Below are 25,759 nucleotides of genomic sequence, written 5' to 3'. Positions count from 1 at the left end.
GCATCATACCCAAAGATCAGGCAGAAAAGTCGGGAATTTTCTGCAAGTGACATTAGGAAAACTGCGGGACGAATCCCCACGGAGAACCTTAAAAAAACGAAAACCCCTCTTTAAAACCCCTTGCTTAAAGTCCAAAAGTTCCCCTCACTTATTAACAATTCATGAGAAGAACAATGGACTGGGGGGACTTGAAGAGGTAGGTCCCCGCAAAGCCCAGTTGGACCCGCAAGACTCACCTTGAAGAGGTACGTCTGCGCAAAGACCAACTGGATCCGCAGGACCCACCATGCTCAGAGAGATGAAGACCTTACACGCAGTAAGCCAGCTGTCCCCGCAGGAAAGCCTCCCTTGGTACAGTACCCTGCCTGTTCCCGCAGTTGTGGGTACAAGCCAAGAAGGAAGGCTACCCGCACTAACAGTAAGGCTACACGCATAAGGCACTAACTGATAATACTTCAGCAATGTCACCTGAAGAAGGAATGAGCAGGGCGGGAATATTCCCGCCCAAAAGAGCCAGTCCGTACGCTTCTAGAAGATCTTTTGTACTATACCTACCAAGGTATGGACAAATAGACAAGATCTGACAAAAGCAACCCATGAACCAATCACAGGGTGACAGCTCACTGACAATAGTACGAGGAGGAGCACGCTCTAGTACAAAATGTCACTATCAGCCGCTGCCTACCCACCAACTACCATCGTGGCACGAACGTAGCCCGTAGTTGGTGGAAAAGGAATATTATATACAGCTGGTCGTACCTGCTTGGAAACCTACCTTCGGCTATAAATACTCCAACACCTTGGAACGGTATCATCATCTTCTCTCTAGCCATTTCTCTCTATATACACTTATATTCAGAGCAACCTAGTCTGATTCTCACGCCGGAGGGTGGTCACAAGGAGGAACCCCCCCCCCCTTCTTAGTGACGAGCTTACGGTGTTTGTTTTGCAGGTTGAGAAGAATAACCATCTTTGCCGGACCTAACCCTCGTGGGAAACATCTACTTAACCCTAGGATTATCCTTAATCTGTCGGGGTCATTTAGTGTTTCTTCAATGACAATTGACAAACCACGTCATACAAACTACAAAGAGTAGTGTTTGTGGAGTCTTCTTTCCCTTTTACTTAAAACAACCTTCGTGTTTCATGGTTTACAAACCTCTTAATTACTTGACAACCACAATATACATAGAAAGTAGAAAGAGTGTATACTAGTAGGCTTTATATGACAAATTGACAACAGTCTAATCTTTTTATTTTTTATATTTTTTGAACGACCAACAAAATTTTATTAAACTAGCAAGACGCTAGAAACAACAAAAACAAGCCACCAAATCGGGGAAAAAAATGCCACCTGAAATCAACACCAAAACAAAAACACCCGCACCGACCCCACACCAAATACAACTAATAAACCCGAAAACTACATCAATTCTTTCAAAAGAGACCGGTCTAAACACAACACATTTCTAATAGTATCGATGTTATCAATTTGACAAGCAATATTAACCAAATGAAGCAACACTACATAAATACTGCCACATCTTATATTTACCATGCAACATCTTATCAATTTGCATACTACCACATCTTATATTTACCATGTTTCCCTTGAGTATTATTATATTGTAAATACATGTTAAAAAGAAGTTACATTTATTGGTTAGAAATAAAGTATATACTTTTAAATAAATACCATGCAACATCTTAGTGTTTGATAATTCAAACTTACACTCCAAACAAACAAAAATTGTTAGAATAAATATGACACACAAATAAGGATAGATAATATATTACTTTTGCTTAACGATTAATCCCAAGCTAGGGTAAGACAGTTTTGCTAAGCCTAGCAATAGAGTTGGTCTTCTGTACCTCTCTTCTTCATATCTTCATCTTCACATCCCTTAAATCTTTCCCAATATAGAAACTTTACAACATTAAACTTATATTTTTATTTCTTTTTTGTTTTTTTGTTTTTATAAACTTAATAACTCATCTACACATATTTAACTTCCAAGTTTTCATTTACATCTAACTCACTCCTCCTTCACCTAATCTCCATAAGCACACACATGTATATATACACATATGTTTGTATGTTTGCATATCTTCATCTTTCTCTCTTTATTCATCATAAAAAAATGGCGTCTCGTGGTGGCGTGGGGTTCTTCTCCGGCCTAAGCGGTTGCATGCATTGTTTCGTTTTTGGGTTTGTGTTGTTGGTTTGTTTTCGGGCGGAAGCTGCCACCAAGAAGTATCAGTTTGATGTAACTTCATGTCTAGGGGTGCCAATAGTATCAAACTTAAACCTGACAACTAAACGTTGTGTAATTGAACACGACCTGTGTAATCCAATTATCAATACGAGTTGTAATGAATGGGTTATATGGGTCATCAATGGGTTAATATGTTGATCTTATAAACTTATTAGAAGTTTAAACATATTGTCATGTCGATCATTTTTGAATAAACGTGTTAAACATGTCAACCCAAGCATGACGTGTTTATTAAATGAGTTAGACAGAACACATTGAAACCTTATTAGTTTCATATCGTGTTTTAAACCATGTCAATGGGTCTCTTAAAAACAAGTTTTACTTAACATCAATCTTTTCTTAACTTAATAATTTGCTTTTCGACTTTGAACGTTTCACGAACAGGTACAGGTGAGCAATGTGAGTCGGTTGTGCCATGCGAAGCCAATTGTGACGGTAAACGGCATGTTTCCCGGACCAACTATTTACGCACGAGAAGGCGATAGAGTCATCATCAACGTCTCAAATCACGCACAATATAACATGTCAATCCATTGGTAAATTCACAACTATTCATCATACCGTGTTCTCATAACGATACTATTAACACATTCTATTTTTATATATGTTTAGGCACGGGTTGAAACAATACGCCAATGGATGGGCAGACGGGCCTGCATACATAACACAATGCCCAATCAAAAGCGGAAGTAGCTACGTTTATGATTTCAACATCACTGGTCAAAGAGGGACGTTGTGGTGGCACGCTCACATTCTTTGGCTCCGAGCCACGGTTTATGGTGCCATTGTCATTTTGCCCCAACAAGGAACTCCGTACCCATTTCCAAAGCCCGATAGTGAACAAGTCTTGGTTTTCGGTAAATCGCTTACTACATTACACATCGAGTTTGATATTTTTATTACTAAATTACTAAAATATTCATGTATATGATTCAGGTGAATGGTGGCATGGTGATGTGGAAGAGATTGTGAAGCAGGGTAATGCCATGGGTTTACCACCCAACATGTCTGATGCTCACACCATCAATGGCAAACCCGGTCCCCTGTTCCCGTGCTCCGAAAAATGTAAGATAAACTGCAGGCTTGACAACTGTGTCGTGTCAAACAGTTTGATATTGAATTTAAAACCCGAAAATGGCTAGTTAACCTATTTAACTAAATGTGTCAAACAGGTTGGCGAGTAATACAAGCTGAGTAATAATCAAGTTATATATATGTTAATTGGGTTGGTGGGTGTGTAATAATTGGATTAAATGGGGCGTAAACGGGCTGGTGGGTCAACCCAGTTTGACCTATTTTTTTTAATAAACGGGTTAAAAAGGTCAACCTGAAGGCAAACTGCTAACAGATAAACCCACCACGAATGGTTTAATAAAATACGTAAACCCAAGCATGAACCGTTTGGTTAAAAAGGTCAACCCAAACCTATTCGTCTAAACGAGTCAACGGGTTGGTGAGAAATAATAATGTTGTAAATGTGTTGACCAGGATTGCGGGTTGTAATAAATAGGTTAGATGGGTTGCGGGCTGCAATAAATTGGTTAATGGGTTGGTGGGCCACCTCGGTTCAACCTGTTTAATTCAATGGGTTTAACGGGTTGAACCCGAACATGAACCATTTACTTATACAGGCCACAACCCAAACACGATTGGTTTATTATACGGGTTAAATTTGACAGCCCAAAACTTGTCTATTTTCATGTTGTGTTAGAAATTGCCACCCCTAATAAATTGTATCATATGATTCATATAACTAAAAGATTGTTATTGGCCATTTCAGATACGTTTGCGATGGAAGTCGAGTCAGGTAAAAGATATCTTCTAAGGATCGTAAACGCTGCACTCAATGACGAGCTCTTCTTCGCCATTGCGGGCCATAACATGACGGTGGTCGAGATCGATGCGGTCTACACCAAACCCTTCACCACCTCCGCTATACTAATCGCTCCCGGACAAACAACAAACGTTATAGTTTCCGCCAACAGCGGTCCAGGGCGATACTTCATGGCAGTCCGCCCGTTCCAAGATGTCCCGATCCCTGTGGACAACAAAACCGCCACTGCAATCCTCCAATACAAAGGCGTCCCCAACTCGGTTCTCCCATCACTCCCTCAACTACCATCACCAAACGACACTGCATTCGCGTTAAACTATAATAACAAGCTTCGGAGCTTGAACATTCGTAACTTTCCTGCAAATGTCCCATTGAAAGTCGACCGGAAGCTGTTTCTCACAATCGGCTTAGGAAAGAGTGTGTGTCCCACATGTATTAACGGGACCCGGCTTTCGGCTTCACTTAACAACATAACGTTTGTGATGCCACAAACCGGGCTTCTTCAAGCTCACTACTCAAAGATGAACGGGGTTTTTACTCTCGATTTCCCAGATAAGCCACCAACACCGTTTAACTACACGGGTGCACCCTTGACAGCTAACCTTTTCACTTCACACGGAACAAGACTGAGTAAACTCGCCTTCAACTCGACAGTCGAGCTCGTGATCCAAGACACAAACTTATTGAGCGTTGAATCTCACCCGTTTCACCTTCACGGGTTCAACTTCTTTGTGGTTGGAACGGGTATTGGGAACTTTGACCCTGTTAAGGATCCGGCCAAGTATAACTTAGTGGACCCGCCAGAAAGGAATACGGTTGGTGTTCCGACTGGCGGTTGGTCGGCGATCCGTTTTAGAGCCGATAACCCGGGTGTTTGGTTTTTTCACTGTCATTTGGAGTTGCATACTGGGTGGGGTTTGAAGACCGCGTTTGTGGTGGAGGATGGACCCAGAAAAGACCAAGCGGTCCGTCCTCCGCCTAAGGATCTTCCACCGTGCTAACTATGTACAACAAATGTGTGATTTGTCTCGAAAATAAGTGTAAATTTGCAATTGTTTGATACATGTTAACATCTCAATTGTTACAACTTAAACTATATGATTGATTCATTTTTTATGCAAGCTATGGCATTCTGTTGCAGTGTGTTACAGTTACAGATGCATACTGTAAGATTATGAAAGACTCAACTGCATTACTGAATGGGTTACCTTACAATATATAGGCATTACAAGGGAACATTTAATAAACCGAATGGGCCCGTGAGCTTAATATATATATATACATACCTGTTAATCAACTAAAGTTTTCCGGTAATATGAGCCTCGCGCTGCCTTAATTTGGAGGAACTTAGTTTTTCACCACTAGATTCTTCTGGTACCAGATTAACAACTTCAACCTGCAAATAGAAGTAACCACTGCAGTCAGCCATTGTTTATATAGATATATATAAACTGTTTAGAAAATATGCACCTTTAGCTGTGAGAGGCCTCTTTCGGCTCTCTTCTTGTTCACCAATAATCCACCCGGTAGAGTTTCCTGGCTGACAAAGTGTGCATCAATACATCACAAGATACTCAAAAAAAAAAATGAAACGTTAATATCGTTATAATAACATTGAAAAGTAAAAACTACTCAAGAGTCACAAAATTTTAAGCTTTAACAATAGTAGGTAAATCAGGCCAAGAAGAAAACCTGACAACAATGACATCGAGATTCTTATCAACAATTGAAGGACCATAAGGATCGGTAATGTGTTCGACTTCTACTGTCAGACTAGGCTTGATAGACTGATAGAATATAAAGAACAAATGTTCATAAATAACCAAGAAGATATTATTATGATCATCACATTATGGCTGCACAATAAAGAATATTATAAAAAAGAGTATAGAAGATTTTGGCACCTTAATGAAATCTTCAACTGTTTTTATTCTCTGTTCAATTGGCATAATAAGATGGGCAAACTGCAACATAAAATGAATAAAAAGTTTTTACTGATAGGAATAATCCTATTAAAAAGAATGACAAACCTGGTTTTAAAAAGCGCAATTAAATTAATGAAACATGCGTGTCAAAGTTAATGTATGGAGGAGGCTGATACGTAAAAACGATCAAGCAATGAAGAAATCATGAATGGTTTACTTGATAAGGAAGGCTGGTATGCAAAAAGATACGAGCGAGTTTCAGCTCGTGGCTCGGCTCAGGGGCGTACAAAAACCGAATTAACTGGCCCGTAACCAAATTAACCAACAAACCCGAAAATCCGGTGGGTCGGTTTAATGATTTTCTGAAAACCGACTATAGTGGCCTCCATACTCACCAAAACCGAACGGATTATATATTAATTTTTTAACGCTATGCAAGCAATATACTAATGTATACAAAAGTGTAATAACAATTTATTCAATGGTAAAAAAATTTCAAGGAAAACTTCCAAGCCCAAATAATGGCCAAACTCAAGGTTAACCGACCCACTATGACCTTCAAAACCAATTAACGGAAACCGCCTAACCAGTGAGTGTATTAATACCATTCAAGTTCTTTATATAGGGCAAGCAAGATGGAAACCTGTTTGTTGGACAACATAGGGCCATCAAGTATACCGACGACAACTCGATCCCGAGCCAATTCCGCAGCTGTCTACAATCAAATTCAACCTTAGTAAATCATAGTGAAGCATAATTAAAAACTTATATAAACAAAGAAACCTTGAGAAATAGGCGATGACCGTCGTGTAGGCGATCAAAGGTGCCTCCGAGAACAACCGATTTATATGAATTTGGTGGAGAAACTGTCGATGATGAATCTGACTCCATTTTGATACAGGGAGTGTTTGGATTCCTTATTTTAGCCAAGTTTATAAATTATAAGGTGCATAGTAAAATAAGGAATCTCCAACATCCTCATGATAATTTGTTTGTTTGATATCTTATTATTTGTAAGCTTTATTTGTTTCTTATTTTGACACCGGGTAAAACCTATACTAAAACACCTATTATAGGTTTAGAATTACATTATTGTATAGCCTTTATACGAGTTGTATATGTTTTCTAACTCATATAGCCTCTAAAGACATATTTTTATTTAATGTATTTTTTACTTAAAAAATACAAAATATAGAAAAAATAGACGACATGATTATGAGATAAAAATATATAATGTAAAAGTACATATTTTGTTACTTATGAATTAAAGAGCATTTTTGGGTACCAACTTATTTCTATACATATCTCTTGATACATCGGTACTCTGAAACGCTCTTGTTGTGTGTAGGTTGTTTAATTAGTATGAAACAAAATATGTACTCCTATATTACGTGTTTTTATTTTATAACCATGACAATTGTTATTTCCTATACTTTGTATTTTTAGTTAAAAAAAACTACTATATGAGTCATATAGGGGCTATACGATACAAAAAGTCTATATGGCTCTTATAGGGACTATACGACTCATATACACTACAAAAGGTTGCCATCTTGTTTCCTCCGTACTTTTATAAGTCATGCAGTGCCTATACAAGTCGTATCTATAGGGTTGTAAAAACACCATGAAGAATGGTGTTCGGATATAACATCCCAAAAGAACTCTATTTTTTAGTAAATTGAAATTTTGCCTCTATGGTTTGGGGTTGTAGCAACTTGCACCCCTCCCTCAAAATTTAAATTGGTTGAGTTCTTGTGCTTTTCGTGCATTATCACATTGCCTCCCCACGTGGTTGTGTCTGGTTGGTTTTAGATACGGATACAAACTATCCATTAGAGCATTCACATCATATCCTTCATTTTCTATAGTGGTTAATGTGTTCTGAGTAGTAGAGAGATAAAATACAGTGATTTTTATGTACATTTGAAAAATTGTTCATCCTTTATAACTTTTTAATACTTTTTAGAGTAATTATGTGTGCATGAAAAAAAATTTAATGATAAAGATATAAAACAAGTATTATTTAATTAAAAAATTAACCATAATATTTTATGTAAATTTAAATATAAAGATAGATAAAGAGAGAACAATGTTGTTATGCCCATTGATTTAAGTTCCACCTAGCCTAGCCAAATTCATCCACACATCCACACAAATTATCCTTTATCCCATCAATATTTGCATTGCAATGTTTTAGGATATTCATCTACTCATCCACACATCTTCACCAACTATCTCCTTGTCCCATCAATATTATTTGCATTGCATTGTTTTAGGATATTCATATACTCATCCACCCCAATTCTCTACTAAGTATTATTTGCATTACATTATTTTAAGATATTCATCAACTCAACCACACCAACTCTCTCCTTGTCCCATAAGTATTATTTGCATTGCATTATTTTAGGATCCTACCTTTTCATGTGTTTCAATTTCGTATTTCTAAAGTTTATCATAGCATAGCTTGTTTTCTTTCCTATTTATTTAGGTGTAATGTGTTATCAAAGGGTCTTAATCAAAAGAGGCAACAAGGTGTTGAACAAAATTTTATGTTTTTTAAGTGGTGAAGATTTAAATCTCATGATTATTGAAATAAATTTTAACTAGAAAATTGTGTAATTTTATTATCATTTATGTACTTAATGATCACAATTGTAATAAGGCTAATCATTGTGGAGAGGTTTTAAATCTCAAGTTAAAATGTCATGTTATGTTAAAGTCCTACCATTTTCTACTTTTTCTCATTTGTCACTCCATTAATTGTTGGAGCCCCGTCGATCCCTTTATCACCCAAGTCTTAATGCCCTGACATCAGGGGAGACCATGTATGTTTTTGAGGCCAGCCTCACAACGAGAGGCCCTAGTTATTAAATTTTTAATAGAGATGACTTTATTTTTTGTGTTTAAGTCACCGTATTTTTTAATTTAAAGTGCACAGTTGGTAGTCATACTCTGATAACTATATTGTTTTAAGTTATTAACCAGTTTAGATTTTGATTTAATTTGATTTCATTACAATTTGACATTTATGTTCTTATTTCATTGCCACTTTATACGTTGAAAATAGAATATTCCTCCTCGATTAATAGACATATAAGCAAAGTGACATCACACGTGTCCAATTCTCCAACGTCGATCAGATTCCTTCCGAATCCAATGGCTCAGAAACTACCTCCAATGCACAAAAAAAGAGTCAATTATGCGTCCACTACAAATCTCTCTTCTCTTCTTTTTCTTTGTCACTCACATTTTTCGCTCCACATTTTGCTACTTTATTCTCTGTAAGTTTATATTATTTGATTGATTGATTGATTATACTTCTATTATTATTATTATTATTAAATAATGAACTAATAATTTCAAACATCAGGTTACAGATTCACTGTATGTGTTAGTGAGTTAGTTTTTGATTTGACTGCATACTACTACGATCTGTGGTTTAGGTTAATGCGATTAGGTTTATCGATCGATTATTAGGTTTATGCTCTGTTTATACGCAAATATGTTACTCGATTAATTTGATAATTAATATTCGGTTATTCGAATGCATGAGCCTGCTTGCCTGTGAGTATGTTAATTAATTATTGAAGAATTCGTTGTATTAGTGTTAGGGTTAATAGTTAATGATATATAGATTTCACGTTTGGTGTTACAACAAGGAATTAAGTGTATTCTATAATAAGAGTGTCAGATCTCAATTTTGATAGACTATTGTTCTGATTTGTCCGATCGGATAGTTTTACGCCGGAAGAAAATGCACATGAGTTTTTTTATGTGATTCTGGAAAAAATGTTTTCTAATAATAGTAAACTTTAATTCTGATTTTTGGAAAATAAAAGTCATTTTGAAACATCTTTTTGTAATAGTTCTGTTTTAATTTGCAATTAGGAGAATGCTTAATTTAAGGCACTAATAATCAACTCATATCGTTTGGAAAGTAAAATTTTAGTTTAGCATAAATGTTACTTTTTTGGGCAACTAATTATTACCATCAAACTCATCATAATTTTCTTTATTTAGAAAAAAATGGTAGTTGATAGTGATACACATTTGACATTTCCTTCTCATAATTATACTCTGTCCTCAAAAGGAAAAAATAAAAGATGAGAAAAAGGAAAATGTGAGAGTTTGACAGTAATTGTTTTTCGCATTAACTTTTTTAATTTTTGTTTGGTTGGTGAGTTGATGGTAACATATACTATAAATAGTCCTTTATACTCCTGTGTCAACCAAGAGAGGTGTATGGTTTGTTTGGCAAGTTTCAGTAGATTGTTTCATATGTTGTTATGTTATATATTTAATTTCATTCTCCTGCTTTTCATACTTGTTTAAGCAATTAAGCCAGAATTTTTTTTTGTTTACTTTCATTTTGTACATCAAATGTGGATCCAACGTTAATACGACAACTATTACAAATTACAATCAAACGTTTTTTTTTCTGTGATAGTGTGATGTATGGGTCTAATTTAATAACACAATCTGTACTAAATAATTTCAAATTAATTTTCCACCTTTTGAAGTCAAATCTAGTTCACTTGATGATTATTCAGGTCAGTTGGGATTTTGGGGAGTCTTTCTATTGATATCAGATGCATTTGGGTGCTATTTTAGACTATTTGATCTTCATTTGCGGCGAAATAGTTTCATACATTGTAATTGTGATGTATCATAAAATTGTGAGATATGAGCAATAGTTTATGCAAAGTTTTGCAGTTTTATTGCTATGTCTGTTAGAAGAGTCCAATATTAAAGACTTTCTTGTCAGATGTTCACTTATTGATAAATGGAAAATTTGTTTAGGGTTAATTTAACAAATACATTCATATTCTTGTAAGATTCCATTTAAGAAGATTAGTTAGTCCCACAAGTTTAATTATGTAATCTTGTGAGCTTGCTTTTAGATTAAAACTTTTAAGTAGTATGATTGATTTTCTGTAAGTGTAGGTGGAGACAATTGCTTATTAAGTGATGTTTTTTTTTCTTTTTTGAAGACATCTTTGTGTTGACAAGATGCATTGTGTACTTGAAATAATTTTTATTAAACCAAAAAACATTTTAAATATTGAAGGTAAACATGGCTAACCATGAGGGACACGGAGGCACTCGCGTAGCCCTCAATGAAAGGATTCTCAGCTCTATGTCACGAAGATCTGTTGCTGCTCACCCCTGGCATGATTTAGAAATCGGTAAAACAAACTTTTCTTGATATTGCATCATTATCTATGACTTTATGATTCAAATGTTCATACCAACTTCTATGTTTCTAATCCCTTTTCTGATTAGAAAAATAGTTCTGAATTATCAAAACTCGATTCTTAAAAATTGTTTTTGCTGAAAAATATTTCAGGACTGGGCGCACCTCAAGTTTTCAACTGTGTACGTTTCTCAACGTCTCTACTAATGATAATAGAGTTTGATTTTTAGATTCTTGTAAATGTAGAAGTTTGTTTTCTTAAGTTATGCGAGTTTGTCTCAGGTGGTTGAAATTGGAAAAGGCAGCAAAGTTAAGTATGAACTTGACAAAGGAAGTGGCCTAATCAAGGTAAACTTCTGATTACTAGACATATTTTATTTCGTAGTTATATCACATTCATTTATCTTCATTTTAGAATTTGTAATTTCTGGTGCATTGTTAATCGAAATATTTTAAAATTAGGTTGATCGGATTCTCTACTCGTCAGTGGTTTACCCACACAACTATGGTTTCATCCCAAGAACCATTTGTGAAGATAGCGATCCCATGGATGTTTTGGTATTGATGCAGGTACACTTATAATAATATATATATAATGTCATGGAACTTGATAAACTGCATCTTGAATTTGACTCAGTCAAAAACTGATTAATACACACATTTTCATTCTAATCACCTGTGTACAGGAACCTGTGCTGCCTGGAACCTTCCTTCGTGCGCGTGCTATCGGATTAATGCCTATGATTGACCAGGTAGATTATTTAGCCTTAGATTCGTCTTTTTTTTTGGGTGGGAAAACTCATCCCATCATGAATTTTTGACATGACAAGAACCAATCATGAAATTCATGGGGTTGGGTTTAGGCTAAACGGTTAGGGTCAGTTTCGTGTCGTGTCGAGCCAGTGAACACTTGTAGTAAACGGGTCTGTTGTCAACCCATATTCTTTATTTTTGTATATTTAAAAAAAAATCTTTATATAGCAACTAACTATTCGGGTACTTTTATTCCCAGATCTAGAAGTTTAAAAATAAATTGACATATTGTAAAGTTTAAACATAATGGCTTAAAAAAAGTAACAGTTATGTGTAAATTTAGAATTTTGAAGTATTAAAATGCAAAACAATTTAATAAAATTCTTTTTCGGGTTAAACAGGTCATGTTCGTGTCAACACACCAATACACGTTTAGTAAATGGGTTGTGTTGTCAACCTGGCGGGTTCCAGGCTGACCCGTTTAACCCATATTTTATATTTATGTATTTATTTATTTAATAAAAATGTGTTTATCTAGAATATTATCTTTTTGTGTTTTTTATGCCAAAATATAAAGGATAAAAGTTTAAAAATTAATTGACTTATTTTAAACATAGTTGTTGTATAAAAATAAAAATTATACGTAAATTCAGAATTTTAAAATACTAATATGCAAAAAAGTTATATTAAATCATTTTTTCGGGTTAAACGGGTTGTGTTCGTGCCAACCTGCAAATACATGTGTTGTGTTTGGAGTCATGTGTGTGACACTTGGGGTTCATGTAATATTTTCGGGCCTGTGTCGGGTTTGACCTGCAAACCCGACTGTTAACAGCCCTACCCACCGATACCTGGCAATCAAGAAAGTTCGATGCATCTTAATTTAAACCTTAATCATTTGGAACATGTTTTGTTTTTACAGGGTGAAGGTGATGACAAAATCATAGCAGAATGCGCAGATGACCCAGAATTCCGTCACTACACCGACATCAAAGAACTCCCGCCACATCGTCTTGCTGAGATCCGGCGTTTCTTTGAGGACTGTATCCTTGCATTTGTGTAAAAAATATATTTCTAATGTTGCCTTGTTTTTGGGATTCCTTAATTTAATGCGTGCAGACAAGAAGAACGAGAACAAATCAGTCAAAGTCAACGACTTCCTCCCTGCTGAAGATGCGGTCAAAGCTATCGAGTATTCCATGTGAGTCCAGAATATTGCATACATTGATTATTTAATCTAATCTAATATTTACGAACATGAATTTTTGCGATGACAGGGATCTGTATGCCTCTTACATTGTTGAAAGCTTGAGGCAGTGATTTGATCCGGTTTGTTGTTGGAACAAGTATTATTATGGTATAGGACTCGTAAGAGACTTTAAAAACTTGTAATGGTAATATGGTTGCATGCGATTATGTAACAGCTTTGAATGATTTATATTATCTTGTCATCTTTATTAAGTGGTATCTTGGTTACTTATTTATAAACGTTTATAAAGTTTCTTCATCCCCCAAGAGCTTTTCGCTCAATTTCTTCGTATTTAAAGTTTAAACATACTTGGAGCAGCCAGTGCTAGGCTAATCTTGTAAGGGATCTTGACCCCACACTTTCCGGGCAGGCTGCTTGCAAAGCCGAGATTAATGCCCGGGATGGACGCATACACACTCTTTAAACAACCACAAGCAGCCTGACGGCCAGGGGTCGACTTTGCAGCATTATTGGGTCCTCTAACCCACCGAAACAAGCAGGTGGCACCACACCACCTTTGGTCAGGTACCCCAAGCACGGAGTCAAGGTGCTGACAACTAGTGATAGCCTCTGCACCGGGCATCCCAACCACCATGCAAGCGAGTACCAGACATATAACCTTCGTTACCATCTTCGTCATTTGTATGAAACTGATCTTAGAAGTGTATGTTGGTGCAGGAGATATTGTGACAAGGTGCACATATATGCCATGCCAAAATGGTTATTTGGCAAGCTTAATGAACTAAAGATGAGTTTACAAAATCAAATACATCTAGATAGATGTGTTTAAAACACAAGTATACCTAGATATAAAAGAATTATCCAAGTTTAAATTTGAACAGGTTAAACGAGCCAAACTAAGGATTCAAGGAGTCCAAATCTTATATTAAGAATTCACTTAATAAGCTGATATTGACATCTCAGTGAATGCTAAATTTATCGAAAAATAGATAGAAATGAAATCTTAAACGAACAAATCAAGAAATCCATGGAATGGCGTGACACTATCACAACTTTACATCCATATAACCATGACACCAAATACAAATGTCGTGATGTATACGAAACAATTAATGTGACACATAAATGCTTATCATATCATACACATATACGACAACAAAACAACAGAGCGCAAAAGGTTTCAACTTTAAATTCAAAACTATTAAATATCCATACATACGAGTCATAACATTTAGCAAAAGTAGAGCTAAGCATCCACCAAACCAAACTTAAGTAGAACAAAAAGATAAACACAAGCTTAGATTCCAATAATCAACAATCATAATCGTAGATCTAAAACAGCTGCTGGCAAACAAATTATAGGTGTGCCTTCTTAAGGTGAAGCTCAGCAAAAGTCGCAGCTTGGTTATCCTCGAGCCACTTGGTCGTTTCATCAACGGCTTTCTTCATTACCTTCAACATCTCATGGCGCACACTCTTCTTGGCACTGTGCTCTTCGATCTTTTTCTTCACGCTGTATACGCTGTTTCGGGTACTTGGTCAAAGATTGTTAACAGTGGTTCTCGGCTTATAGTGAATGGCTCTAGCTTTAGTAGTTTGATGCAAGGTAAGGTCGGGAACGGATTGAGTATTAAATTCTGGATTGATCCTTGGATAAATCCCCTTCCTTTGAAGACTTTATTCCCTGCACTCTTCCGTCTCGAAAAGAATAAATGGTGTATGGTCGCGGATAGAGTCGGCAATAATGACTTTGTTGGTGCTATAACTTGGGAATGGAAGAAGTATCCGGCCACTGTCCAGGAAATAGCTGAGGTTGTTGAGTGTTCTCAGATGGTTTCAGGGACTACACTCGACTCGAGCCGGGATTCGTGGGAATGGAATAAGGGTCGACTGCAGCAACTAACGGTACAGGAAACTAAGTCGTGGATTAAAAGTTTCAATTCAGATGCTGTTGGGCATACGTTTCGATGGAGTAGTTGGCTACCGGCTAAGTGCAACATTTTTATGTGGCGAACTTTATTAGATCGGATTCCTACAAAGGTTGCCCTTAGAAGACGGAATATCTTGGTAGGAGACTGCAAGTGTGTCCTATGTGGAGAAGCTGAAGAGACGGCTGAACATGTGTTCACGGTGTGTCGAATTGCTGACGGAGTTTGGAATGGAATCGCTCGGTGGTGTCACATTCCTCCGATCTTCTTATTCTCAATTAATGATATACAGACTATTGTTGATCAGTCGGGGAGTTCGAACCGGAAAAAGGAGCTTCTTCATGGCATCTTGGTGCTAACATGTTGGCGCATTTGGAAGGCGAGAAACGAGAAGGTGTTTACGAAGAATAATACAAAGATTACTGAGATTATTTCGGACGTAAAGTCGTTGGGTTTCCTTTGGTATAGAAGTAGGGGTAAAAGTGATGTAGATTGGAAGGGTTGGCATTCTTTCAATTTTTTGATGTAATTTAGCCGTTTTCCTTGTTTTGGCTTGGAACTATCTCCGTCTTGGAGTTAGTTCGTTTTTTGGGTGTTTAATGAAATTTGCCTTTCAAAAAAAAATTAATACAACACTGAATTCTAAACAACATGCATGAAGTGTACTTTTTATCATATCTAACGTGTCAAGATTCACCAAAAATGTATTTTTAATGACTTAGACCTCTTATATCTTTTTGTTAAAAAGTTAGATTATTAATAAAAATATGAAATAATTAGTTATATGCAATAATATAACTAATCTAAAACAAGTGTATTATGAATTTTGGTGTACACCGTATCACCGTATGTTATCACTGATGTGTCATACGACTCAATGGACTCATACTCATACTCACGTTTCACGATCGATGTACTTGGATTTTACTATTATTGAACCACTTGGATTCTACTATTGTTGTATCAGTTACGCGCAACTTATATTACTACTCTAACCATTTGCCAAATGAGTCATAGTTCAGTTGCATATGAGTCATAACATAAGCAGAACAGTACTACTAAGGTGGTAATTATGAAATACTTAAATTGGTTGGTTTTGTAAATAAAACCACTTAATATTCATAAAGCTTTGCTCTTTACAACCAAAGACACTGAGACTGATAACAAGAAAAAGAGCATTATTTATACCCAAATACATCATAACCCAAAGACACATGCATCATGATCCATCATCCATATATATGCTTCTAATCTTCCCTCCAAACCTTAATAATTAAGTAACCCTGCAAAAAATGTATTAATCTTTAAAAACACTCTAATATTAAATAATTAAACTATAGACATGCATATTTATAGTTTGAACTCACTTAGAGCAGTCGGTGCTAGGGCTGATCTTGTAAGGGATGTTGACACCGCATTTTCCAGGCAAGCTACTTGCAAAGCCGAGATTTACACCCGAGACAGACGAGTACAAGACCTTCAAGCAACCACACGTGGTTCGACGGTCAGGAGTCGAATTTGCAACATTATTGAGTCCTATGACTCCACCACAACAAGCAGGTGGCACAACACCACCTCTGGTCAGGTACCCCAAGCACGGAGCCAACGTGCTGACAACCTGACCACAAGTGATCGCCTCGGTGCTTGGCACCACAACCACCATGCACACGAGTACAAGACACATAACCTTAGTTGCCATATTCACCATTTGTATGAAACTGTTCCTAGAACTATGTTGGTGCATGAAATATTATTGTGACAAAGGTGGATATTTATATTGGTGTTTTGTGCATGTTCATGTGAGTGTTTTAAGATGAAATGAAGATTTGATTAAGTGGTTGGAGGTAGGGGCCAATATTAATGAAACATTTAATGTTTTTTGATGTTTGAGCGTTCCTAACTTGTGTAAATATTTGAACTCGATACTTTTCTTAGTAACCCACTTCAATCGGTAATAATGATCGGATCCAAATATGGAAGACAATGAACCTAAATAGCTTTCGTGACAATTGGAAATGCTTTAAATATGATATAAACTTTTGAACAACCATGTTAAAACACAAATTTAATAATCGTTCAAAAGGTTAAAAAGAACATACACAAGCTTGCAATCAACATAAACGGACCGATGTGTGTCTTTATGTAAAAATATTGAAGATTAAAATAACATTAGGTTGAAATTATTCGTTTTAAGGAAAAAAAAAAAGAGTTTTGAAATGGTAAAATAACCAAAATGCCCATTTGACTAGTTAAAATAAACATTTTGACCATTTGAAAGGGGTTCTTCCAAAATGTCACCCACAATAAACATGTCAATATCCGGTTGAGACACCCAGATTTTTTGAAAAAACCGCTGAAGTGATTTTTAGGCGTCTTGACGGGTAATTTAGACATTTCAACGAGAACTCTCTGTCTTTAGACGATATTTATTTTGGCTTCCAACGAGATTTTTGTCTTCCGAAGCGATTTTTCGCCATCCGACGGAATTTTATTTTGTCTTCCGACTAGTTTTTTTAGCTTCTGCCGATATATTTTGACACATGACAGAATCTTGTACGTTGATAGAAGTTCGTAATGATTATTGAGTAGTCGGGTCGACTTGGTTTGGAATGGACATTTTGAGAAAAACTAGTTAAATGGACATATCCTTAAAAGTTAAAACTGGGAACACATTCAAATCGGTTTAGAACTTGCCCGTATTTGACCCCTTAAGTGTAAGAAATTGAGTTGCAGCACTTAAGTTATATTTACACTTTTGGCTCAAGAACTCATCAATTCTCGACAAATAGTCCAACTTTCAAATCTATTGAATTAGACACTCTTCAAACGAATATTTCTAATCTTATATTATTAATTATAGCATTGAAAATTTATTACAACAAAAAGTAGGATATTACACATTGAAACAAAAACTGGTTTATGCCAGCTTTATTTGATATCAAATACGAAGTATAAATGTTTGAATACTTCAAGCTAGTGAAGATTTTTCCAACCAATTATGTTTTAACAAGTATAGTTTTTAAAATATCTAAAAGTGAAATAAAGCTTTAGTTTCTGTTGTTTGAACCAAAATTATCGTTATTAGTCCCGTATATTTTTATTTTTGTTGTCCATTAGTTGTTTTTTTTTTATCATAACTCCATGTTTTTAACTCTGTTAAATTTATGTGTTCATTATAACGGCATCTTATGAAAACCCAAAATGATTCTCTTTTTTAACACAATCCATTCTCAAAATAATATCTAAGATATATTAAATATAAACAAAATAGAATAAAAAGTTATAGAAAAACAAAGAAAATTTCATGTCACGCTATTCACAAAAATGGCAATATGCAACACTCGTTAAAATTAAAATAAGGTAGAATATAAAAGTGGTCCTTAAATAACAATAGCTAGTTAGCTACACATTTAACATTTTGCCTTCAACCTTTTTTTGCATCATGGTCCTAGTTAGGCCCCTTTGTCTTGCATATAGAGCCAATAGCTTGCATCATTTGACTATTAGATGCTGCTCCCATTAGATGTGGGGTATTTCCCTCAAAAACATTATATATATATATATTAAAAACCAAAAGTTTTTTATCTCACTATTCATCAAAACTTTGATTTACAGCCACACATTATCCAATCAAGGCTTCAATGTCGTTTTCTCCATTTTCTAACACAACTACACATACTTAATTCAAGAAGTTCCCACTCCAATCGAACAATCTAGCAACTACAATTAGGGCTTCAAAATGAAGGAATCGATGTGAATAAATGACAATCCCGGTTGAAGACGGTGATATCGCCGCCGACAAAGAAGAGTCGATTTGTTACGACCGACCACTGAGTGCTTCGTTTCTTAGTTTTTGCTCTCCGGTATGTCTTTTCAATTTACTCTCACCATCGAAACATGATGGAAGATGAAATACAGCAACGTCATTACGAAGGATAAGGCGCCAACAAATATAATAACCAGGTTTTCCCCATTCAATATATATAGATAGATTTTAACATATTGTTGGATTACGAGTTTCTATATCTCTTGAATTTTGTGTTCCATTCCGTAGTACGTTTTTGTTCATTGTTGTATCAAATGATGTACAACTACAAATATAAGTTTAGGCTCTACAAAAAATTGTCTTTTACTATTATTGTAACCTGTTTTTTGCTTTTGTTGGTTAACTTTTAAATAGCGTGTTTGCCTTGGCAATTTATGATGAAATTAATGGTTATTTTTAGTACATAATCTGATTAAGTTACAGTAAATTTTTGGTTTCGGTTCTTATGATTTGCCCATCTTCTTCTTACTAAGAATAATGACCTTTGGAGAAGTCCAAAAAAGACTACAATCTTCAACCGTGACTTTTGAGAAAGGTTATAAAAGAATAATATCCTTCGGAGAAAATGTGGATGCTCAATGGACTGTGGGAACCGTGTGGTACAAACTACAAAGAGACCCTACTTGCAAGTTGCAGGTAAGTTAATCTGTTCGTTTTGGCTGTTATGAATAGAAAAACCAATTTTATTACAAAAATGGCTTGATACTTTAAATAACATGATACAAGTGGTTGTGCCATAAACATCTACTTTTACTATTGATAGTCAAGTATGTATAGTAGAAGTTTCAGGTGTTCTATACATAGGGTAAATGGTTGGCCTGTTAGGTTTGTTGAATATCCTCCAAATGTAAATATTACACCAATGGAAGATAGCAGACATGCCATTTTCAAACTATATATAACTACACATATAAAAGTACATGTGAACTAATTAATAAAATTTCAGTTTGTTGATGCCGACTGAAAATAGGAATGAATTGCTTCAAAATAAGCATGTGTGCTAACATGTTATCCTAAGTTATTAATCCAAAAGATAATATTATATCTTTGAATAATATAGTTTATAATATACTCATCCAAATTTGTTTCTATTAATTAATTTAGTACCTGCTGTTTACAATTACTCTCTGCATGCAAGCTGCTATGGTGGTTTACTTTGTGCAGAATTGAATTAAGGCTGTGATAATCGATGTAACCTAAGGGGACATTTGAAGATCCGAGTCGTATGTTGGCGGGGCCAAATCCGGATGGCATCTGTGATGGAGTATGCGACCGTGATTTTGCAGCCATAGCGTAACTCAAATCCTCTTTGTTTTGACTCTGATGATGACCGGGATATTGTTTTTTTTTTGTTTTGTTTTTTTCATTTTGTCCAGGTGACAAAATTATAGCCCATATAGATAGAAAGTCTCTTCATGGACCAACATTCATCTAGCAGACAAGAGACCCGGTTTGCATTAGAGACACTAACTGATAAGAATCGTTGCCAGTAGAGTGATCAAACAAGTCTTACCTGCTAAAACCAAACCAAACCAAACCCAATTAATGATAAAAAAAAATACACCCAAAGACTGACACTATTGTTAACACTTTGCTCGAGTCCTAGACCCAATTATTAGTATTGAAACCGGACAATCGATTACAACCCAGAACCGGCCAAAAAAAAAACCGGTTTTCTATTCTAACGTTGATCCCAATAAGCTAGGAACTTGTTCTTCTCCAAAATCAAATCCGATTTATTGGTATCAACCAAACCTAAACATCGACTCTATTGTATTCTAAGTCAAAAGTTGTGACCCAAAATTAAACCAACCATTTTTTTCCCTCATAAAAAATTCAACTTATATTTATAGTTAAAAACTCTTATCTTAGTTTAAGAAAAGATCAATTCAACCACATTTTCCAAAGACCGTAATTACAAATAAACAATATCCCAACAAATCCCAAATGCATTAGGCTGAGGGGTGTGGGGGGCGCGAGAGGGGGCGCGAGTGGGGGCGTCAGCCAATAATATTGTGACGTGTGGCAGAGAGAGAAACTTGATAAGATGGGTGTTGGTTGTGGTGCTCGCGCCCCGGGACATGGTGTGGAGGGGCGCGAGAGGGGGCGCGAGCGGTTTTTTTTTAATTTTTTTATAAATGTATTAAAAAAACGTATTATTAAAAAAACAAGAAATTATTTAAAAAAACACACATTTTTTTGAGCCAACGGTAAAAATTATGAAGTAAAGATTGTACTACAGATTATGAAGTAATATATATATACAAAAGGCAACTTTGTAATGCAGTTGCACTTGTACATTATGAAGTAAAGATTGTACTACAGATTACTTGGTTGTGATTGACCCTCTCTCCACCCATTATGTTAAAAAACCTGGTCATCACCTCCTTGAACGATATTTGCAGCCCCCTTTAGCAACGGCGATGGAGATGGTGTCTGGGCTGTTGTTCCGGTGGTGGTGGTAGATTGGTTTCCGTCAACGGGATTCCATCTCCGGCAACGTATATACATCACGATGTTCTACCTTAGTGGGTCTCTTTTTTTACCGGTGTCGTCTTCAAACGGTTCATTTTATCGTAAATTATTTAAATTTTTTTTTTTAATACACATTATATGAGCCAACGGCTCTATTTACGCAACCCAAGAACCCTTCACGCTACCCCCAGCCGCTACCCCCCCTTGCGCCTGCCTCTTTTTCCGCGCTCGCGCCCCTCTCGCGCCTCGGTGGTGTGGTGCTCGCGCCCCGGGGCGCGAGCGGCTGTCCTCTTGCGCCCTTTCTCACGCTCCACACCCCTCAGCCTTAAAAAAAAACAACAGTTTCATCTTTCCACCCCCTCTAAAAATGTCTTTAAATCCATAACATTCACCGCCTTTCATCATTTCATTATCTCAACAATTACACACTTTTATTTTCTCTCTCTCTACAATCAATCAATCAAACATGTTGAGATCAATCAGCACAAGGCGAAACAACCGCCAATACGAGCAACTATCAGAATCACACGAACCTAAAATGATCAGATCAACTACTCTTCCCGCCAACTTCTTCGGTGATCACCCCTTGAAATTTGTACTTGAACCGAAACCCGTACCGAAAGTGGACCCGGTGGCGAAACAGGTGAAGAAGGTGAGCAAAGTGCATCCCTTCTTCAGCTTATTCGAGCGCAAGAGTCGGAAGAAGAAGGCGACTGCGAAACCCGAGTTCTCGAGGTACGTCCAGTACCTCAAAGAAGGAGGTGTCTGGGATGCTGGTGCTAATAAGCCTGTAATTTATTGAATTTGGTTTTGATTGATTGAATGAATGAATAAAGTTGTTCAAAATTAACACTTTGATTTCGTATTTACTGTTTAATTTAACTTGTAGATTTCTAACTTGTTATGAGATTGAAATTTGAACACATGTTATAGTTTTTATCTATACGAAATTGTTATCATAGTTTATGTTCTAAATTTCGGATACGGTTATCCTACAGATATCCGAATTATGTGAAACAATATTTCACATAAATCGGATGTTAGAAAATTTCTAAAAAATATAGATATCAAAATTTTTGAATAATTCGGATTCAGAATTATAAATTCGTTTTTTTTTGTTTTCAGATCATAATTGTTGTGTATGTGGCTATAAATTCATAAAGTAACACCTCACTCTCACCCAAATTAAACCAGATTGTAGGTGTGTGTTGGCTTAAGTTTCTGTTTCTTTTTAATGTTTAGGGAGTCTCATTACCTCACTCTGTCCCGACTATGTTGTTTTAGTTGGGACCACACTGGCTTTAGAGTTTGGATTGAGATTTCTCTTGGAAAATCGTACCTTCGTCTACCACTTGACAGTCGTCGTGTCACCAGTAACACTAGAGCAAAACTCTCTGGTGTAACACACGGTGGACTAAAACCTCACCTATCATGATAAGCTCGGGATTCAAACTGACAATCTTATAAAACTTAACTCAATCTGACATTACTATAATTCACCAAAAATAACAATTAAAAATCTAACTTAGTTTTCCCTACTACAACTAAGCCAGGAAGTGGGGATTGTAGGCTGAAGTTTCTTAATATCATATATGTATATAACTAGCATCATGCCCCCACGTTGCGGTGGGGCGTAAAATCGTGCCAAGTAGCATTCATGTCGCACCAACGCCAACGACCACAAACAACGAAAAAAACTCATAAGGAAAGAAATAAAAAAAACAAAAAATGTAAACCGAATGAACAAAGACGTAAAACACTAAACCACGCATGTGAAACGTAAAACATAAAAAACAACTAAGTCGATCTAGGATTTGTGTTACGTTGGGCTCGTGAAAAGGAAAAAATAGGCGTAAAAACGTTGACTCACACACGCACGTTGCGACGTGTTAACTTGTCAATTTAGACCGAAACATAAAACGAAACATTTGTAAAACTTAAAAGTATGACCAAAGTTGAAAGTGAAAAGTACATGATTAAATTATAAAAGATGTTAAAGTATTGGGTTAAAACTAATAAAGTAGTAAAGATAAAAAAATGAAAAAGAAAAACCAAAAGTGGGTACAACCCATTAAAGCCCAAGGTACAATATATGATGCATACTTAAGTTGCTAATTGTATATATATATAATATTTATGCAAAAACGAAAAGGAAATAATTTTTTAGATATATTATAATATGTCGTTTGAGATATTGAATGATTATTTCATGGCGCATGAGAGGATAATACTATAAAAGTTGTTTATTTGGTCATCATTATTTAATGCTTTTTATTTGAGTCCATATCCTTATGCACTTTGCACATATCTCATCGTGTAGGTTTGTGGATCATATCTGTCTCTCGATCTGTCTATTTGTCAGTTTAAACTTAAATAATGTGATTGTTATGTTTTGTTGATAGTGTTTTTAGAATTGAACCGACTCGTTAAACTGGAAACCTTATATATAATATGATCGGTTTATTAAAGTATTCTTGAATCGTCTTTATTGTGAATTTAATTTATGGCTTCTACTTGTTAAACCCCGAACTCGAATATTGTTGGTGGTTGGTTACCTGAATTTTCAAATTTTAGTTATTTATTTATTTTTAATTTTAATAGCTTTTTTATTTTATAGTTTTCTTAGTATTTTGCATTCACATTCACACCAAAAAGATCAATGAAATAGTTACTATTTTTGTTATTATATATTTTACTTTTTAAATTTATATCTATACTATATATAATATAGGAGTATATAATATAGGAGTAAAAGAAATCTTAAATTTTAAGAGGTATCACTCTTGTTGCATATAGTACAAGAAGCAATGCATATAATTTTAAGAGATTAGAGGTAAAATAGTCTTTGCTTATTCTCAAATAATATACAATAACTGTGACATCTGCCCCGATCCGACCCGACCCAGGTACCCGTTTCCCTTATCCGATCTTTTTCTTTTATGATTTAATATATATTTATACTTATATTTTACTTTTAATAATAATATATATATTTTCCTTCCCGCCTCTTTCTCTCTCTTTCTTTCCGCCGTCCCGTCCCTCTCATTCTCTCTTTCCGCCTTCTTTTCCCTCTTGTCGCCGTCCCGCCCTTACGCCTTGTTTCCCTCTTTTTCTCCTAACTCTTTGCTTGTCCTTTGTTCCTTCCCGCCTAAGGTTGTCTGCGCAGCTCCACGCACCAGACCCCTTACAAGGAATCCTGCGTGAAGACCACCTGTTTCAGCGATACGCGAGACGAACTCTTCTCGCAGCGCGCTAAGAATTATAATTCTTCTCGCAGCGACGCGCTAGGAATTTTAGTTCCTCCCGCGGCGCGCTAAGAAATGTGATTCTTCCCGCGGCGCGCTTAGAAATGTAGTTCTTTCCGCGACGCGTTAAGGTTAGTTCTGTCTGCCTTCGCGCTCGCGCTCTCTTGACCTTCTGTGTCAGCCTTCTCGCGCTAACCCTTTGAGTTTTCTTCTGTTTAATCTAGCCTTTTGCTTTTGTGTTGTCTTATCTTTTGAGCTGTTGACCTAATCTGCTTTATGTCTGAAAAGTTACTTTCGGCGCAGCATGCGCACCAACCCCATTGGTTGACAGATAAAGTGACTGACATAATCTTTTGAGAATCTGCTTTTGCCATGCTTGACCAATACCTTTATCTGTCCTCTCCCATGCCTTTTTCTGAATCCTGTCAGCCTTTTTCTCTTTTTCCCTGCTACCATATCTTTTGATATCTTTACTTTTCAGAACTTTTTACTGTTGATATCTTTTCTTTTACTTTTGGAGATCTTTTCTAGGGCTTGTGTCCCCTAGGGTTTGCCTATATATAGTACTATTTTCTTAACACTTCACACACTACACCTATTCTCTTCCTCCCTTTTTGCTCTCTGCCGTTGTTCTTCAGCCGCCTCCCTCCTCTCTTGCCTCCGTCTTCCTCCCTGTTCTGCCCTGTTTTCCGGTAATATATTATATAACTTACTTATTAATTATGCTAACTTATAATCAAGACTTAAAACAGATCGTTAAAACAACAATCTTATTTATAGGTTAACTTGTGCTTGTTTAAAGTTGGTTCTTGCTTTATCTTACACCGCATCGTTTATCAAGTGAGTAATCTCGTACCTAATCCCTTTTTGCTTTTAATGTTTTGGGATGTTCATGTGTTCATACAAACTTAGAGTCTTAAACTTGTTTATGAACTTTAGTCGCGCAGTATCCCATGTGTTGAGGACGTAGACTTGGCTGTTTATTTGTATGTGTGGATCATTAACCGTCTTGTCGGTCTATTCCGCAGTTTTCATGGTACCATTAGATGAACACGGGAGAACTATCGTTTATGATTTTCTCTTTTGTTAC

At 36.0% G+C, this 25,759-nt stretch overlaps 5 protein-coding genes and 1 pseudogene across 5 annotated transcripts; 3 read left to right on the top strand and 3 right to left on the bottom strand.

The window, feature by feature from the left end:
• Positions 1–1,894: 1,894 nt before the first annotated feature.
• LOC143538067 (laccase-11-like) lies at positions 1,895–5,111 on the top strand. Its single transcript, XM_077031705.1, has 5 exons — positions 1,895–2,267; positions 2,661–2,812; positions 2,889–3,133; positions 3,213–3,341; positions 4,057–5,111. The coding sequence occupies exons 1-5, from the start codon at positions 2,073–2,075 to the stop codon at positions 5,109–5,111; spliced, it is 1,776 nt and encodes a 591-aa protein (XP_076887820.1). The 5' UTR covers positions 1,895–2,072.
• Positions 5,112–5,218: 107 nt separating this feature from the next.
• LOC143538068 (phosphopantetheine adenylyltransferase-like) lies at positions 5,219–6,984 on the bottom strand. The gene is made up of 6 exons (XM_077031706.1): positions 6,819–6,984; positions 6,679–6,750; positions 6,015–6,074; positions 5,803–5,897; positions 5,581–5,650; positions 5,219–5,506 (listed from the first exon to the last, which is right to left on the bottom strand). The coding sequence occupies exons 1-6, from the start codon at positions 6,924–6,926 to the stop codon at positions 5,408–5,410; spliced, it is 504 nt and encodes a 167-aa protein (XP_076887821.1). The 5' UTR covers positions 6,927–6,984; the 3' UTR covers positions 5,219–5,407.
• Positions 6,985–9,263: 2,279 nt separating this feature from the next.
• LOC143538029 (soluble inorganic pyrophosphatase 1-like) lies at positions 9,264–13,446 on the top strand. The gene is made up of 9 exons (XM_077031669.1): positions 9,264–9,319; positions 11,107–11,224; positions 11,386–11,414; positions 11,515–11,580; positions 11,695–11,802; positions 11,919–11,984; positions 12,908–13,028; positions 13,105–13,186; positions 13,263–13,446. Exons 2-9 carry the CDS (start codon positions 11,113–11,115, stop codon positions 13,303–13,305), a joined length of 627 nt encoding a protein of 208 aa, XP_076887784.1. The 5' UTR covers positions 9,264–9,319; positions 11,107–11,112; the 3' UTR covers positions 13,306–13,446.
• An 80-nt stretch (positions 13,447–13,526) lies between these two features.
• LOC143538091 (non-specific lipid-transfer protein pseudogene) lies at positions 13,527–13,865 on the bottom strand (annotated as a pseudogene).
• A 2,531-nt stretch (positions 13,866–16,396) lies between these two features.
• On the bottom strand, positions 16,397–16,822 carry LOC143538089 (non-specific lipid-transfer protein-like). Its single transcript, XM_077031722.1, has 2 exons — positions 16,491–16,822; positions 16,397–16,406 (listed from the first exon to the last, which is right to left on the bottom strand). Exons 1-2 carry the CDS (start codon positions 16,820–16,822, stop codon positions 16,397–16,399), a joined length of 342 nt encoding a protein of 113 aa, XP_076887837.1.
• A 5,068-nt stretch (positions 16,823–21,890) lies between these two features.
• On the top strand, positions 21,891–22,226 carry LOC143538088 (uncharacterized). Its single transcript, XM_077031721.1, has one exon. It carries the CDS (start codon positions 21,891–21,893, stop codon positions 22,224–22,226), a length of 336 nt encoding a protein of 111 aa, XP_076887836.1.
• The last annotated feature ends 3,533 nt before the right edge of the window (positions 22,227–25,759 follow it).

This window comes from Bidens hawaiensis, unplaced genomic scaffold (assembly GCF_021521415.1).
Source record: "Bidens hawaiensis isolate Kalapana, Puna unplaced genomic scaffold, B.hawaiensis_p1.1 tig00011466_1, whole genome shotgun sequence".
NCBI classification, from domain to species: domain Eukaryota; kingdom Viridiplantae; phylum Streptophyta; class Magnoliopsida; order Asterales; family Asteraceae; genus Bidens; species Bidens hawaiensis.
The sequence above is the reverse complement of the archived record's forward strand: the minus strand, read 5'-3'. Positions and strand labels throughout refer to the sequence as shown.